This window comes from Leiobunum rupestre, chromosome 9, assembly GCF_980474605.1.
Source record: "Leiobunum rupestre chromosome 9, qqLeiRupe1.1.hap1, whole genome shotgun sequence".
NCBI classification, from domain to species: Eukaryota; Metazoa; Arthropoda; class Arachnida; order Opiliones; family Sclerosomatidae; genus Leiobunum; species Leiobunum rupestre.
Genome location: NC_143392.1, coordinates 34456991 through 34470152, shown reverse-complemented (window position 1 = coordinate 34470152; position 13162 = coordinate 34456991). Strand labels below are relative to the sequence as shown.

Genomic DNA, 13162 nt, shown 5'->3' with positions numbered 1-13162 from the left:
GGAATTTAATATACCCATATAATTAAATTATTTAAATGAACAATTTATTTAATTAAACGAGAAATTTAATACTTAGAAAATTTACGAATTCCGAAATTTTATCGAATTTAATATATTCACGTATATTTATGTAAATGAAATACGTAATTTAATTGTTATGAATCTTTAGAATTGAGCAATTTTGTTGAATAACTTAATTTATGTGAAATTTCATTTTCTATAACGATCTAGAGTTCACTCGCGGGTTTTTAAACCTTCAAGAGCTCAACGCCAACATTATTCGTTTCAAAGCCCAAATATTTTAACGATATTTTGAACTCGGCGAGTTCGCTCATGGAAAGCAGTTTTTCATATTTGAAAAGAAACAAAGAAATATTTCGGATCGGAGATTTTTAACGGTGGCCCCAGATTCGCCACCGCAGACAAAATGAGAATACGTTTTTCTCTTCAGATGGGTTCCGCCATTTCCCCCTTATTTATTGTAACGAGCTTTATTTCGGGGACCTTAGGCGTAGTTTGTTTAAAGCCGGGAGCCCTAAATTATTAGCATATTCGAAAATTGAACCAGGAAAAACATAAATTATTTTCAATTATTGTTTTACAAATAAACACGATTGTTTTTGTTGCACACCGAATATTTTAAAATTATTTATTATTTACGGAATATTCTTTTAGCACGAACAGGGGTTTTGAAGTTAGATAATTATAACTGAATACGGCGAAATTTTCGGCACAATTGACGGATTTTGAAATGACGTTTTAGCGCGCGACACTACAGGTACATGTCTTGGGCACACAGCCTTCTTTGCGTGCTTTTTTGACCATAACATGTAGAGGTATTTTCACGCGCAAAATGAATTTTAAAAGCCGTCAATTCCCAGGAAATTGATTTTATAAATCTAGAAATACGTTTTTATATAACGCGAAAAGGTAGAAAATGAAAAGGTCATAGGAGATTTTTATTAATAAATAATAATAATAATAATAATCAGCTAGGCTAATACCCAAGGCCTAAGTCATCATGCGACTTTTTGAAGCCCTTAATGGTTTTTTCGTTGCTACGCAACGCGTTTTGAAATTTTTAATGTTTAGGGTTAGCTTCTCCTTTTGGTTAAGCTAGTCGCGAGCCAGATTTCCAGCGCGGTACTGATGAGCTCCAAATTGGGTGAAACTGGTCTATCATTGGAAACTCTGGCTATTTGCATTCCATTTTAATTTGTTTAATTTTATCCGAGTATTTTGTAAGTTTTATCATTACTTTAATTTGTTTGTATTTAGCTTTTTTTGCCCCTTTTCAGTATAGACTTTTCTACTTTTTTACTGCATTATAGTCCATAGAGGTTTTTTATTAACTTGAATTGGAAATTTTTAAATTCGATGTTCAAAATTTGGACTAAAAAATATCCAAAATAGACTAAATCTGAACTAAAAATTGATAAATCAGCAATTAAAATTCTTCGATACAATTTTCTAAATCGCAAATCTAAAGTGAAATTATATTGAATCTCAAAATTAATTTTAAAATCTTAATTTTTTGTCTCAATTGAATGATAACCTAATTTTGATAAATGAGTTTTGGAAACGAATTTTTATATCGAAAATCCACGGTGGAATTGACGAATTTTGAAATGAAGTTTTAGCGCGCGACACTACAGGTACATGTCTTGGGCACACAGCCTTCTTTGCGTGCTTTTTTGACCATAACATGTAGAGGTATTTTCACGCGCAAAATGAATTTTAAAAGCTGTCAATTATATTTTTGAATACCAAAATTTATTTTAAAAAGTCAATTTTGGACGCAATAAGCGGAATATGAAAATGTCTTTATTAATTGATAATTACCAATTGTCAATAAACGTAGGGAAAATGCGGTACTTACTGACATTCATGTCGACTTTCTTGTTCCTGATGACGGGCAGCAGGGGAACGAAGATGCTTTGCCAGGGGTTATGACGCGCTCCCGGCATCATGTCCACCATGGACAAATATTCCTTGAGACGCGTGGTATACAACACAATCACTGAGAGTAGGACCATCAAGAGAAATAAAGCCGCGAACAGGTAAACGGGCAGGTCATCGTGGCTCTTGACCAAATATGAATCGGTGAAATCCTTAGAGTCCACCATCTCTGGGAGAGGCGTCACGAGAGAGAGTGCAAAGACGGACCGAACTATGGCGCGATCCTTCCACCGGAAGCTCCTTCGACGGAATGCCACAGTCGCGACCGGGACTCTCGCTACCTGGTCAAAAACCTGAACGAGATTTTTCGTGATCAATCTTTTAAAAAGCGCACCTATAGCTCGTTTCGAAATTACTTTCCGCTCGGCTCTTTCGATCGAGACCAACGTCATAAATTAGCGGCCAATAGAGACGCGTTTCTAGCAGACGCCGGAATGTAGCCTGTACCCTGCCCCTTCCAATGTTGAGAGGCACCAATCCTTGGCGTAATCCGCTTCGAGCTCGATTCCAACTAGCTTCTTTATGAATTTATATATTTTTTTAAAGACGTTCGAAAGTTTTCCTTATATTTCCTTTAACGAAAAGTGAGAGGCCGTCGATTTAGCCCGAGGAAAGTGAAATCCCTCATTCGTTCCGCTTGTGTCCACGCTTGGAGGGCGTACGGATGTCATTTTATCCTGACGTTTTTTCCTAGACGTTTGAGATTTGCCGCGTAACTCCGATGGAATTATTAATCAATTAATTGTCTACGCTGTACTATCTCTCGCTACGGACCTGATCTTCAAATTTAGTACGCAAATTTAAACGCATTTTCTCTATATTTATCTCCGGTTCGTCTTCAGGAAATAAGCGTTTAAAATTCGTCTTTTATTACGGGTATAGTCTAAACTTGAGCATCTTTAAAGAAAATTGTTCGGTAATAACCGTTGGTTTATAGAGTGGTTTTTACGGTGATATTTCCTTATACCTTTTTCTTGTTGTTATTTCTCATTGTAAAACGCAAAAGGTGAATTGCAAATAAAAAAAAATGCACTTTGTCATAAAAACAAACAAGTCAGCAAATAGAATACGCGATATTATCCGTTTTATGTATAAAAGTAATCCACATTTAAACTTCACAAAATAATATAATTTATCATTTAACCTAATTCTTTGAGATTAAATGATAATAAATCTTTTGTTTTGACTTTTTTTTCCACTTAAATTCTTCGAATGAAACCAAGGTGTCTGGGAAATTACGTAAGATAAAGGGTTACGAATTAAAAGACCAATTAATTTTGAACTAGGTAAAAATCAGCACCCTTGAAGTATTTATTTTTTTAATTGTAACAGTTCAGTCCGTGATGACCATTTCGTTATTTCCTCCCCCGCCATCTTAGTGTTGACCATTCCGCGTGCTTGACCGCTATATTCGTTATTTGGAACCGCTGTGGTTCAACGGCTCCAATTCAATCACCCCTAAATATTGAAATAATATTTAATAATAATAATAATAATAATAATAATTACTTCAATAGCCAATTACTTTTTTCGGTGACCGGAGCAGTGCCCATATTTGGCCTTTAATAAATTGAGAAATCAGTTTTTTATATATTTTTTATGGAAAAATTAAACTTTTTTGTCGAAGTGATCAGTCTAATTTCTTATTACATATTTTAAATTTTCAAAATTCTTGTAAGCGTAATAATCAGTCTCAGTTTTAGATAAAAGGTTTGATGCTAAATAATCAATCTCAGTGTTACAAAAAATCGAGTATGCAAAATAGCCAGTCTCTGCAGTTTTACAAAAATCTCGTATTCAAAATAACTAGTCTTAGTTTTACGAAAATCTCGTATGCAAAATAACCAGTCTCTGCAGTTTTACAAAAATCTCGTATGCAAAATAACCAGTCTCAGTTTTACGAGAAATCGTATATGCCAAATAGTCAGTCTGAGTTTCACATAAACCTTTATTCCAAAAAATAGTGTTGTTAATTTTCCGGAAAAATAAAATGTGGAAAAATTTCCCTAAAATTTTGCTGAAAATTTTCCGCAAATCGGAAAAATAAAAAAATGGAAACATAAATTACTTTTTAAGGGTTTTTAATGTTTTTAACTTTTTATCGATATAAAATGTCTAATAATAATCAGCTAGGCTAATACCCAAGGCACCACCTTATAGGCCTAAGTCATCAAGCGACTTTTAACGCCATTAATACAGGTGGCCGGGTTACAATGCGTAAACAGTAAACAGTAAACACTAAACATACTACAAAAAATTACTAGTGTTACATTGTTAATCAGTTTAAAGCTAGTCTAGAGGTTTAGTTTTACTTTTAGATTCGAAAAAATGAGGCGAAAATGCCGCTTTATTTAAATTTGCAAACAATATATTAGACTAATCATGGAATGAAAACTTTTTTCCGGAAAAATACGGAAAAGTCAGTCTCCGCAGTTTTACAAAAATTTCCTATGCAAAAAAAGCAGTCTCAGGTTCACAAAAACCTATTTGTCAAAAATCTGTTGAAGAGTGAAAATCTTGTAAGAAACATAATGGTTCTCGGTTTTTCAAATATAATTTTTTAAGATTTAAATTTATCGTATTAAATAAACTTTGAATCTAAAATAGAATTTTGTAAAACTTGGACTAACTTCGAAGCACGGTTCGAGTTTTATGATAATAGGCGCTTCCATTCTTTCAAGAAGCACTACCTTAACAGTCCTTGCAGGTGCTGGCTTTCGGAAATATTACTTTTTGGCAATTTCCTTGAAGTATTTTTTATTTAAGCGCTTATTGGTTGACCCCCTAGCATTAAGTTATCCACATATTCGTTCTAAAACCAATCGTAGATAACAATTTCACTATACGTAAATAAAATCTATATTACTTTTTCCTTATTCTTTGTCAAAACAAAATAGAAAAACGCGGCTATTGTTCATATATTTCTTCCATTATTATCAAGAAAGTATTCAGGTGAACAGAGAACATGTGGGCTCTATCCCGAGATAAATAACCACGCCCCTTTGGGTTTCCTCGTGTAGGCGGTTGTCACGAAGACATATCCTATAGTCACGTCTACATATTCTCTGTTACCCTGAGTACTTTCTTGGTATTATTGGTTCGAAAGCCCCGCGAAACCACGCGGCGAAAGTGAGGTTTTTACAACAACAAAGGCAGAAACAGGGTCACATTCTATTCCGATAGAAGGAAAGACTCTTCGCGAAGATTAAGACTTTCTCGATTTTATAGCTCATGCTCTTTAATAAAACGCGGGAAGTATTTTTAGTCTTCACGAAATAAAATTGGGTATCGCCGCTGCGAACCGGACCTTTCGGAAGTCTGACTTTCCATTGAACGTTTCGAACGGTTTTCCTCCAAGTCAGCTGCGCCGAACCATTCCAATATTGTTACACTTTCCCCAAACTATTCTTTGACCCAATAAAGTGACGCTGTAATTGCATAGTTTTAAAAAGATTATTTAAAAAAATGGCTGGATATATTCTACGACATTTCCCAAAAGGTGTATTTGATTTATTATTCGCCGGTAGTTGGTCAGCGCGATTGGTTCTTGAACGACAATTCATCATCTTATTAAAGGAAATATTTCAGGTTTAATTTTTGGTGGGAGGGGATTTTTGCAAATACCATTTTCAAAGTAATATTATTTATAGCAATATTCTTTAATTATTTAAAATAGGTCTTAAATTTTAAAGATCGACTAATAATAGACCAGAAATCGTTTTTGTGTGTTTTTGACAAGATAACTTCAACCAAAATGGCTGCAACATACGTTTTCCAAAACGTAAATTAAAAATTTATATTTATTTATATTTTATTTTGCACATAATAGATTAATTCGAATAAAACAATTTTTTAAAATTTAATAAGTTTCTTCGTTGTTTGACTAAGATCAAAGTGTAGTATATTTTCCCATCAACAAAATAAATGACTTTCGTAAATATGCACCTCTAAAATATTTTGTTTTGTACCAAATAGATTTCTGCCTATACTGTTTTTAGATATTAAGTAATAAGCTTCTTCATAATTGTTTTAAGATCAAAGTGTAGTACCTTTTATGATACATTATCAAATCCTAATGTACCATAGATTCAACTTAATCCTAATCCAGCTTTAACCCGTTGTGATGTGTCGTCAACATTATTTTTGTCAAATGATTTCGTAAAATTTGCGATATTTTGATAAAACAATTGTACCATAATAAAATAAAAATGTTTCATAAGAGTTCCAGTTAGTCGAAATAATTATTGATATCAAATGGATAAACACCTCTAATGGAAAAATATGCAATTTAATTATCAATTGTGGCGTGACGGTTAATGCACGCGACCTCTAAAACAACGAGATAAAAAACCTAAAGAAATCCACAAAAATAAGCGATGGATTTTCAAATTAATTTTGCGCATGAAAATAGCACGCTATGTTTTGGGCAAAAAAAAAACCAGTTAAATAAGGCTGTTCATTTCAAAATTGACCAATTTGTAGCTATTTTAGAAACGGCTATCAGTAAAAATTTAACCTATGAAACATATTTATAAACCTACGGAAAAAGGCATTATCCCCAAGTAGATACATTAATGTTTTCTAAAGACTTCAAAACTCCGAACTAGAATTTTGCCATGTTTATATGAAGTCTTGGTAATTTATCAAGTGACCAAATTTTAATTAAAAATTAAGGAAATGAGAAACAACATTTCTTTCGGTAGTTTTAGAATTGAATATGGTAAAATGTAATTCATATTTATGGAAAGTAGTGTGAATATGAGGTAGGATGAGTTTAGCAAGTCGTTTTTAAAACTTATGAATAACGAATTCTTTGGTATGTCAGGGAATTTGAATATGGGTATAAAAATCAGGGAAAGGTCAGGGAATTTGAATATGGGTATAAAAATCAGGGAAAGGTCAGGGAATTTGAATATGGGTATAAAAATCAGGGAAAGGTCAGGGAATTTGAATATGGGTATAAAAATCAGGGAAAGGTCAGGGAATTTGAATATGGGTATAAAAATCAGGGAAAGGTCAGGGAATTTGAATATGGGTATAAAAATCAGGGAAAGGTCAGGGAATTTGAATATGGGTATAAAAATCAGGGAAAGGTCAGGGAATTTGAATATGTTTATAAAAATCAGGGAAAGGTCAGGGAATTTGAATATGGGTATAAAAATCAGGGAAAGGTCAGGGAATTTGAATATGGGTATAAAAATCAGGGAAAGGTCAGGGAATTTGAATATGGGTATAAAAATCAGGGAAAGGTCAGGGAATTTGAATATGGGTATAAAAATCAGGGAAAGGTCAGGGAATTTGAATATGTTTATAAAAATCAGGGAAAGGTCAGGGAATTTGAATATGGGTATAAAAATCAGGGAAAGGTCAGGGAATTTGAATATGGGTATAAAAATCAGGGAAAGGTCAGGGAATTTGAATATGGGTATAAAAATCAGGGAAAGGTCAGGGAATTTGAATATGGGTATAAAAATCAGGGAAAGGTCAGGGAATTTGAATATGGGTATAAAAATCAGGGAAAGGTCAGGGAATTTGAATATGTTTATAAAAATCAGGGAAAGGTCAGGGAATTTGAATATGGGTATAAAAATCAGGGAAAGGTCAGGGAATTTGAATATGGGTATAAAAATCAGGGAAAGGTCAGGGAATTTGAATATGGGTATAAAAATCAGGGAAAGGTCAGGGAATTTGAATATGGGTATAAAAATCAGGGAAAGGTCGGGGAATTTGAATATGGGTATAAAAATCAGGGAAAGGTCGGGGAATTTGAATATGGGTATAAAAATCAGGGAAAGGTCAGGGAATTTGAATATGGGTATAAAAATCAGGGAAAGGTCAGGGAATTTGAATATGGGTATAAAAATCAGGGAAAGGTCAGGGAATTTGAATATGGGTATAAAAATCAGGGAAAGGTCAGGGAATTTGAATATGGGTATAAAAATCAGGGAAAGGTCAGGGAATTTGAATATGGGTATAAAAATCAGGGAAAGGTCAGGGAATTTGAATATGGGTATAAAAATCAGGGAAAGGTCAGGGAATTTGAATATGGGTATAAAAATCAGGGAAAGGTCAGGGAATTTGAATATGGGTATAAAAATCAGGGAAAGGTCAGGGAATTTGAATATGGGTATAAAAATCAGGGAAAGGTCAGGGAATTTGAATATGGGTATAAAAATCAGGGAAAGGTCAGGGAATTTGAATATGGGTATAAAAATCAGGGAAAGGTCAGGGAATTTGAATATGGGTATAAAAATCAGGGAAAGGTCAGGGAATTTGAATATGGGTATAAAAATCAGGGAAAGGTCAGGGAATTTGAATATGGGTATAAAAATCAGGGAAAGGTCAGGGAATTTGAATATGGGTATAAAAATCAGGGAAAGGTCAGGGAATTTGAATATGGGTATAAAAATCAGGGAAAGGTCAGGGAATTTGAATATGGGTATAAAAATCAGGGAAAGGTCAGGGAATTTGAATATGGGTATAAAAATCAGGGAAAGGTCAGGGTATTTGAATATGGGTATAAAAATCAGGGAAAGGTCAGGGAAATTGAATATGAGTATAAAAATCAGGGAAAGGTCAGGGAATTTGAATATGGGTATAAAAATCAGGGAAAGGTCAGGGAATTTGAATATGGGTATAAAAATCAGGGAAAGGTTACGGAATTTGAATATGGGTATAAAAATCAGGGAAAGGTCAGGGAATTTGAATATGGGTATAAAAATCAGGGAAAGGTCAGGGAATTTGAATATGGGTATAAAAATCAGGGAAAGGTCAGGGAATTTGAATATGGGTATAAAAATCAGGGAAAGGTCAGGGAATTTGAATATGGGTATAAAAATCAGGGAAAGGTCAGGGAATTTGAATATGGGTATAAAAATCAGGGAAAGGTCAGGGAATTTGAATATGGGTATAAAAATCAGGGAAAGGTCAGGGAATTTGAATATGGGTATAAAAATCAGGGAAAGGTCAGGGAATTTGAATATGGGTATAAAAATCAGGGAAAGGTCAGGGAATTTGAATATGGGTATAAAAATCAGGGAAAGGTCAGGGAATTTGAATATGGGTATAAAAATCAGGGAAAGGTCAGGGTATTTGAATATGGGTATAAAAATCAGAGAAAGGTCAGGGAAATTGAATATGAGTATAAAAATCAGGGAAAGGTCGGGGAATTTGAATATGGGTATAAAAATCAGGGAAAGGTCAGGGAATTTGAATATGGGTATAAAAATCAGGGAAAGGTTACGGAATTTGAATATGGGTATAAAAATCAGGGAAAAGTCAAGGAAAATAATTTCAGTTGAAAATAAGAAACTTTTACTAAAATATGGGTTAAAAAATATAAAATCTTGGCGCAAAATAAGTAAGGGAAAATCTCCGGAGATAGTCAGGGAAAATCTGGAAAAGTCAAGAAATTTGATTGTGAAAAACTGGCAACCCTGAAAGCTGTGTTTCACGGACACTGACTCTCTATGTTATCTGATTGAGACTGATGATATTTACAACGGCATGGCAACGTCAACCCGTCTTTATGATTTTTTAGACTATCCAAAAGATCATATACTATTTAGTGAAACCATAAGTTTATGATACCATTAACTTATGGTGAAACTTACAAAAAACAACTTGTATTTATGAAAGATGAATTGTGTGGCAGACTTGGCCTCTCTTTCGTTGGTCTAAAACCAAAAATACATTCGCTACAGTGTGAAATTGGAGACAAGAATACTGCCAAAGGTGTTGAAAGGCATTTTGTCAAGAGAAATATAAAACACAACTCTTACCGGAAATGTTTATTTACGCTACGCGTAATGTTAGCGAACACCAACAAAATAGCAGCGCAAAATCTTGAGCTAAATACGACAAATACTACTAAAATTGCGTTAGGCCCTTTTGATAGCGAGAGGTATGTTATAGATGGTATTGAAACACTGGAATTCGGAAATTACAGTATTGCATCATTCAATAATAAAGATTAATTTTCAAAGTCATTACACGTTTAGTAACACAAATTATAATTTGAATATCTAGTTAATTTGATGGTGGTTGTGTTAAAATATTTGTCATGTTGCTAATAAAATATAATTCTAAAAACTGATTTTGAATTTAGTTTTAAGTTGATTTATCCCTTAGCCAATAAAGAACTGTCAACCCTTAGTTAGGCAAGCAAGAAAAGCAAAATAATTGTCAGCTCTAGGCAAGGAAAGAAAAAATCAATGTTCACCAATGAAAGGTTAGAACTTCAGAAAACAATTAAATGACCTCTAATCTAAAGGACTGGACTCGTTTAAAAACAAAATGGCCGCCCACCCTAGACTAGATAAATAATAAAAATCAAAATGGCCGCCAACCAAAGGCTAGATACATAATTGAAAACAAATGAGCTCTAATCAAAGATTAGGTTCACAGGAAAATATAAACTTTATATAGCAACCAAATTTCGTGTCATAATTGTTACCACGTACGCGCCAGGAACCTCATATTCACACTACTCTGGAAACATTTTTTAAAGTGCCCAAGAAGCGCCGAACTGAGACGGCCGAACAATTATAAATTTAAAACTTTATTAGGATAAACGTTGTAGTTTCCGATCCATGAAGATTGTACACCCTCAAGGCTTAAACTCGAACTTTCCATCGCGGTAGCTCTTTTTCCTTGACAAATTTTTAATGCACGTACACACCTAAATAATGAGCTACAGTTGGGCATCATGCAAAAGATCCAATTTGAATCGCTTCGTTTCTTTGCAATAGACGAAAAAAGATTTGAAAAATTTCACGCCAGGAGTTTGCCACTTTGAAAATTGGCGTTAAAGGAGCGAGAAATCGAATTAATTATCCATATATATATTGGAAACTAAATAAATATTGGGAAGGAGATAAATATTGGAAACCATAAAAATATTGGGAAGGAGATAAATATTGGAAACCAGATACATATTGGAAACCAGATAAATATTGGAAACCATAAAAATATTGGGAAGGAGATAAATATTGGAAACCATAAAAATATTGGGAAGGAGATAAATATTGGAAACCAGATAAATATTGGAAACCATAAAAATATTGGAAACCAGATAAATATTGGAGACCAGATAAATATTGGAAACCATAAAAATATTGGGAAGGAGATAAATATTGGAAACCATAAAAATATTGGGAAGGAGATAAATATTGGAAACCAGATAAATATTGGAAACCATAAAAATATTAGGAAGGAGATAAATATTTTAAACCAGATAAATATTGGAAACCATAAAAATATTGGGAAGGAGATAAATATTGGAAACCAGATACATATTGGAAACCAGATAAATATTGGAAACCATAAAAATATTGGGAAGGAGATAAATATTGGAAACCAGATAAATATTGGAAACCATAAAAATATTGGAAACCAGATAAATATTGGAAACCAGATAAATATTGGAAACCAGATAAATATTGGAAACCATAAAAATATTGGGAAGGAGATAAATATTGGAAACCATAAAAATATTGGGAAGGAGATAAATATTGGAAACCAGATAAATATTGGAAACCATAAAAATATTAGGAAGGAGATAAATATTTTAAACCAGATAAATATTGGAAACCATAAAAATATTGGGAAGGAGATAAATATTGGAAACCAGATACATATTGGAAACCAGATAAATATTGGAAACCATAAAAATATTGGGAAGGAGATAAATATTGGAAACCATAAAAATATTGGGAAGGAGATAAATATTGGAAACCAGATACATATTGGAAACCAGATAAATATTGGAAACCATAAAAATATTGGGAAGGAGATAAATATTGGAAACCAGATAAATATTGGAAACCATAAAAATATTGGGAAGGAGATAAATATTGGGAAGGAGATAAATATTGGAAACCAGATAAATATTGGAAACCATATAAATATTGGAAACCATAAAAATATTGGGAAGGATATAAATATTGGAAACCAGATAAATATTGGAAACCAGATAAATATTGGAAACCATAAAAATATTGGGAAGGAGATAGATATTGGAAACCATAAAAATATTGGGAAGGAGATAAATATTGGAAACCAGATAAATATTGGAAACCATAAAAATATTAGGAAGGAGATAAATATTTTAAACCAGATAAATATTGGAAACCATAAAAATATTGGGAAGGAGATAAATATTGGAAACCAGATACATATTGGAAACCAGATAAATATTGGAAACCATAAAAATATTGGGAAGGAGATAAATATTGGAAACCAGATAAATATTGGAAACCATAAAAATATTGGAAACCAGATAAATATTGGAAACCAGATAAATATTGGAAACCAGATAAATATTGGAAACCAGATAAATATTGGAAACCATAAAAATATTGGGAAGGAGATAAATATTGGAAACCATAAAAATATTGGGAAGGAGATAAATATTGGAAACCAGATAAATATTGGAAACCATAAAAATATTAGGAAGGAGATAAATATTTTAAACCAGATAAATATTGGAAACCATAAAAATATTGGGAAGGAGATAAATATTGGAAACCAGATACATATTGGAAACCAGATAAATATTGGAAACCATAAAAATATTGGGAAGGAGATAAATATTGGAAACCATAAAAATATTGGGAAGGAGATAAATATTGGAAACCAGATACATATTGGAAACCAGATAAATATTGGAAACCATAAAAATATTGGGAAGGAGATAAATATTGGGAAGGAGATAAATATTGGAAACCAGATAAATATTGGAAACCATAAAAATATTGGGAAGGAGATAAATATTGGAAACCAGATAAATATTGGAAACCATATAAATATTGGAAACCATAAAAATATTGGGAAGGATATAAATATTGGAAACCAGATAAATATTGGAAACCAGATAAATATTGGAAACCAGATAAATATTGGAAACCATAAAAATATTGGGAAGGAGATAGATATTGGAAACCATAAAAATATTGGGAAGGAGATAAATATTGGAAACCAGATAAATATTGGAAATCATAAAAATATTGGGAAGGATATAAATATTGGAAACCAGATAAATATTGGAAACCATACAAATATTGGGAAGGAGATAGATATTGGAAACCATAAAAATATTGGGAAGGAGATAAATATTGGAAACCAGATAAATATTGGAAATCATAAAAATATTGGGAAGGAGATAAATATTGGAAAGTTGAGGAATACGAAGAATTATTAGAAA

The 13162-nt window shown here is 32.6% G+C and overlaps 1 protein-coding gene across 1 annotated transcript in view; it reads right to left on the bottom strand.

The window, feature by feature from the left end:
* The window catches only part of LOC149927231 (cytochrome P450 4C1-like), a 47562-nt gene extending 45137 nt beyond the window's left edge, over nucleotides 1-2425 (bottom strand). Inside the window, exon 1 of the mRNA XM_090159277.1 lies at nucleotides 1880-2425. Within this exon, the coding sequence (XP_090015403.1) occupies nucleotides 1880-2351 (472 nt within the window). The 5' untranslated portion in view covers nucleotides 2352-2425. The remainder of the gene's footprint in view (nucleotides 1-1879) is intronic.
* Nucleotides 2426-13162: the final 10737 nt, after the last annotated feature.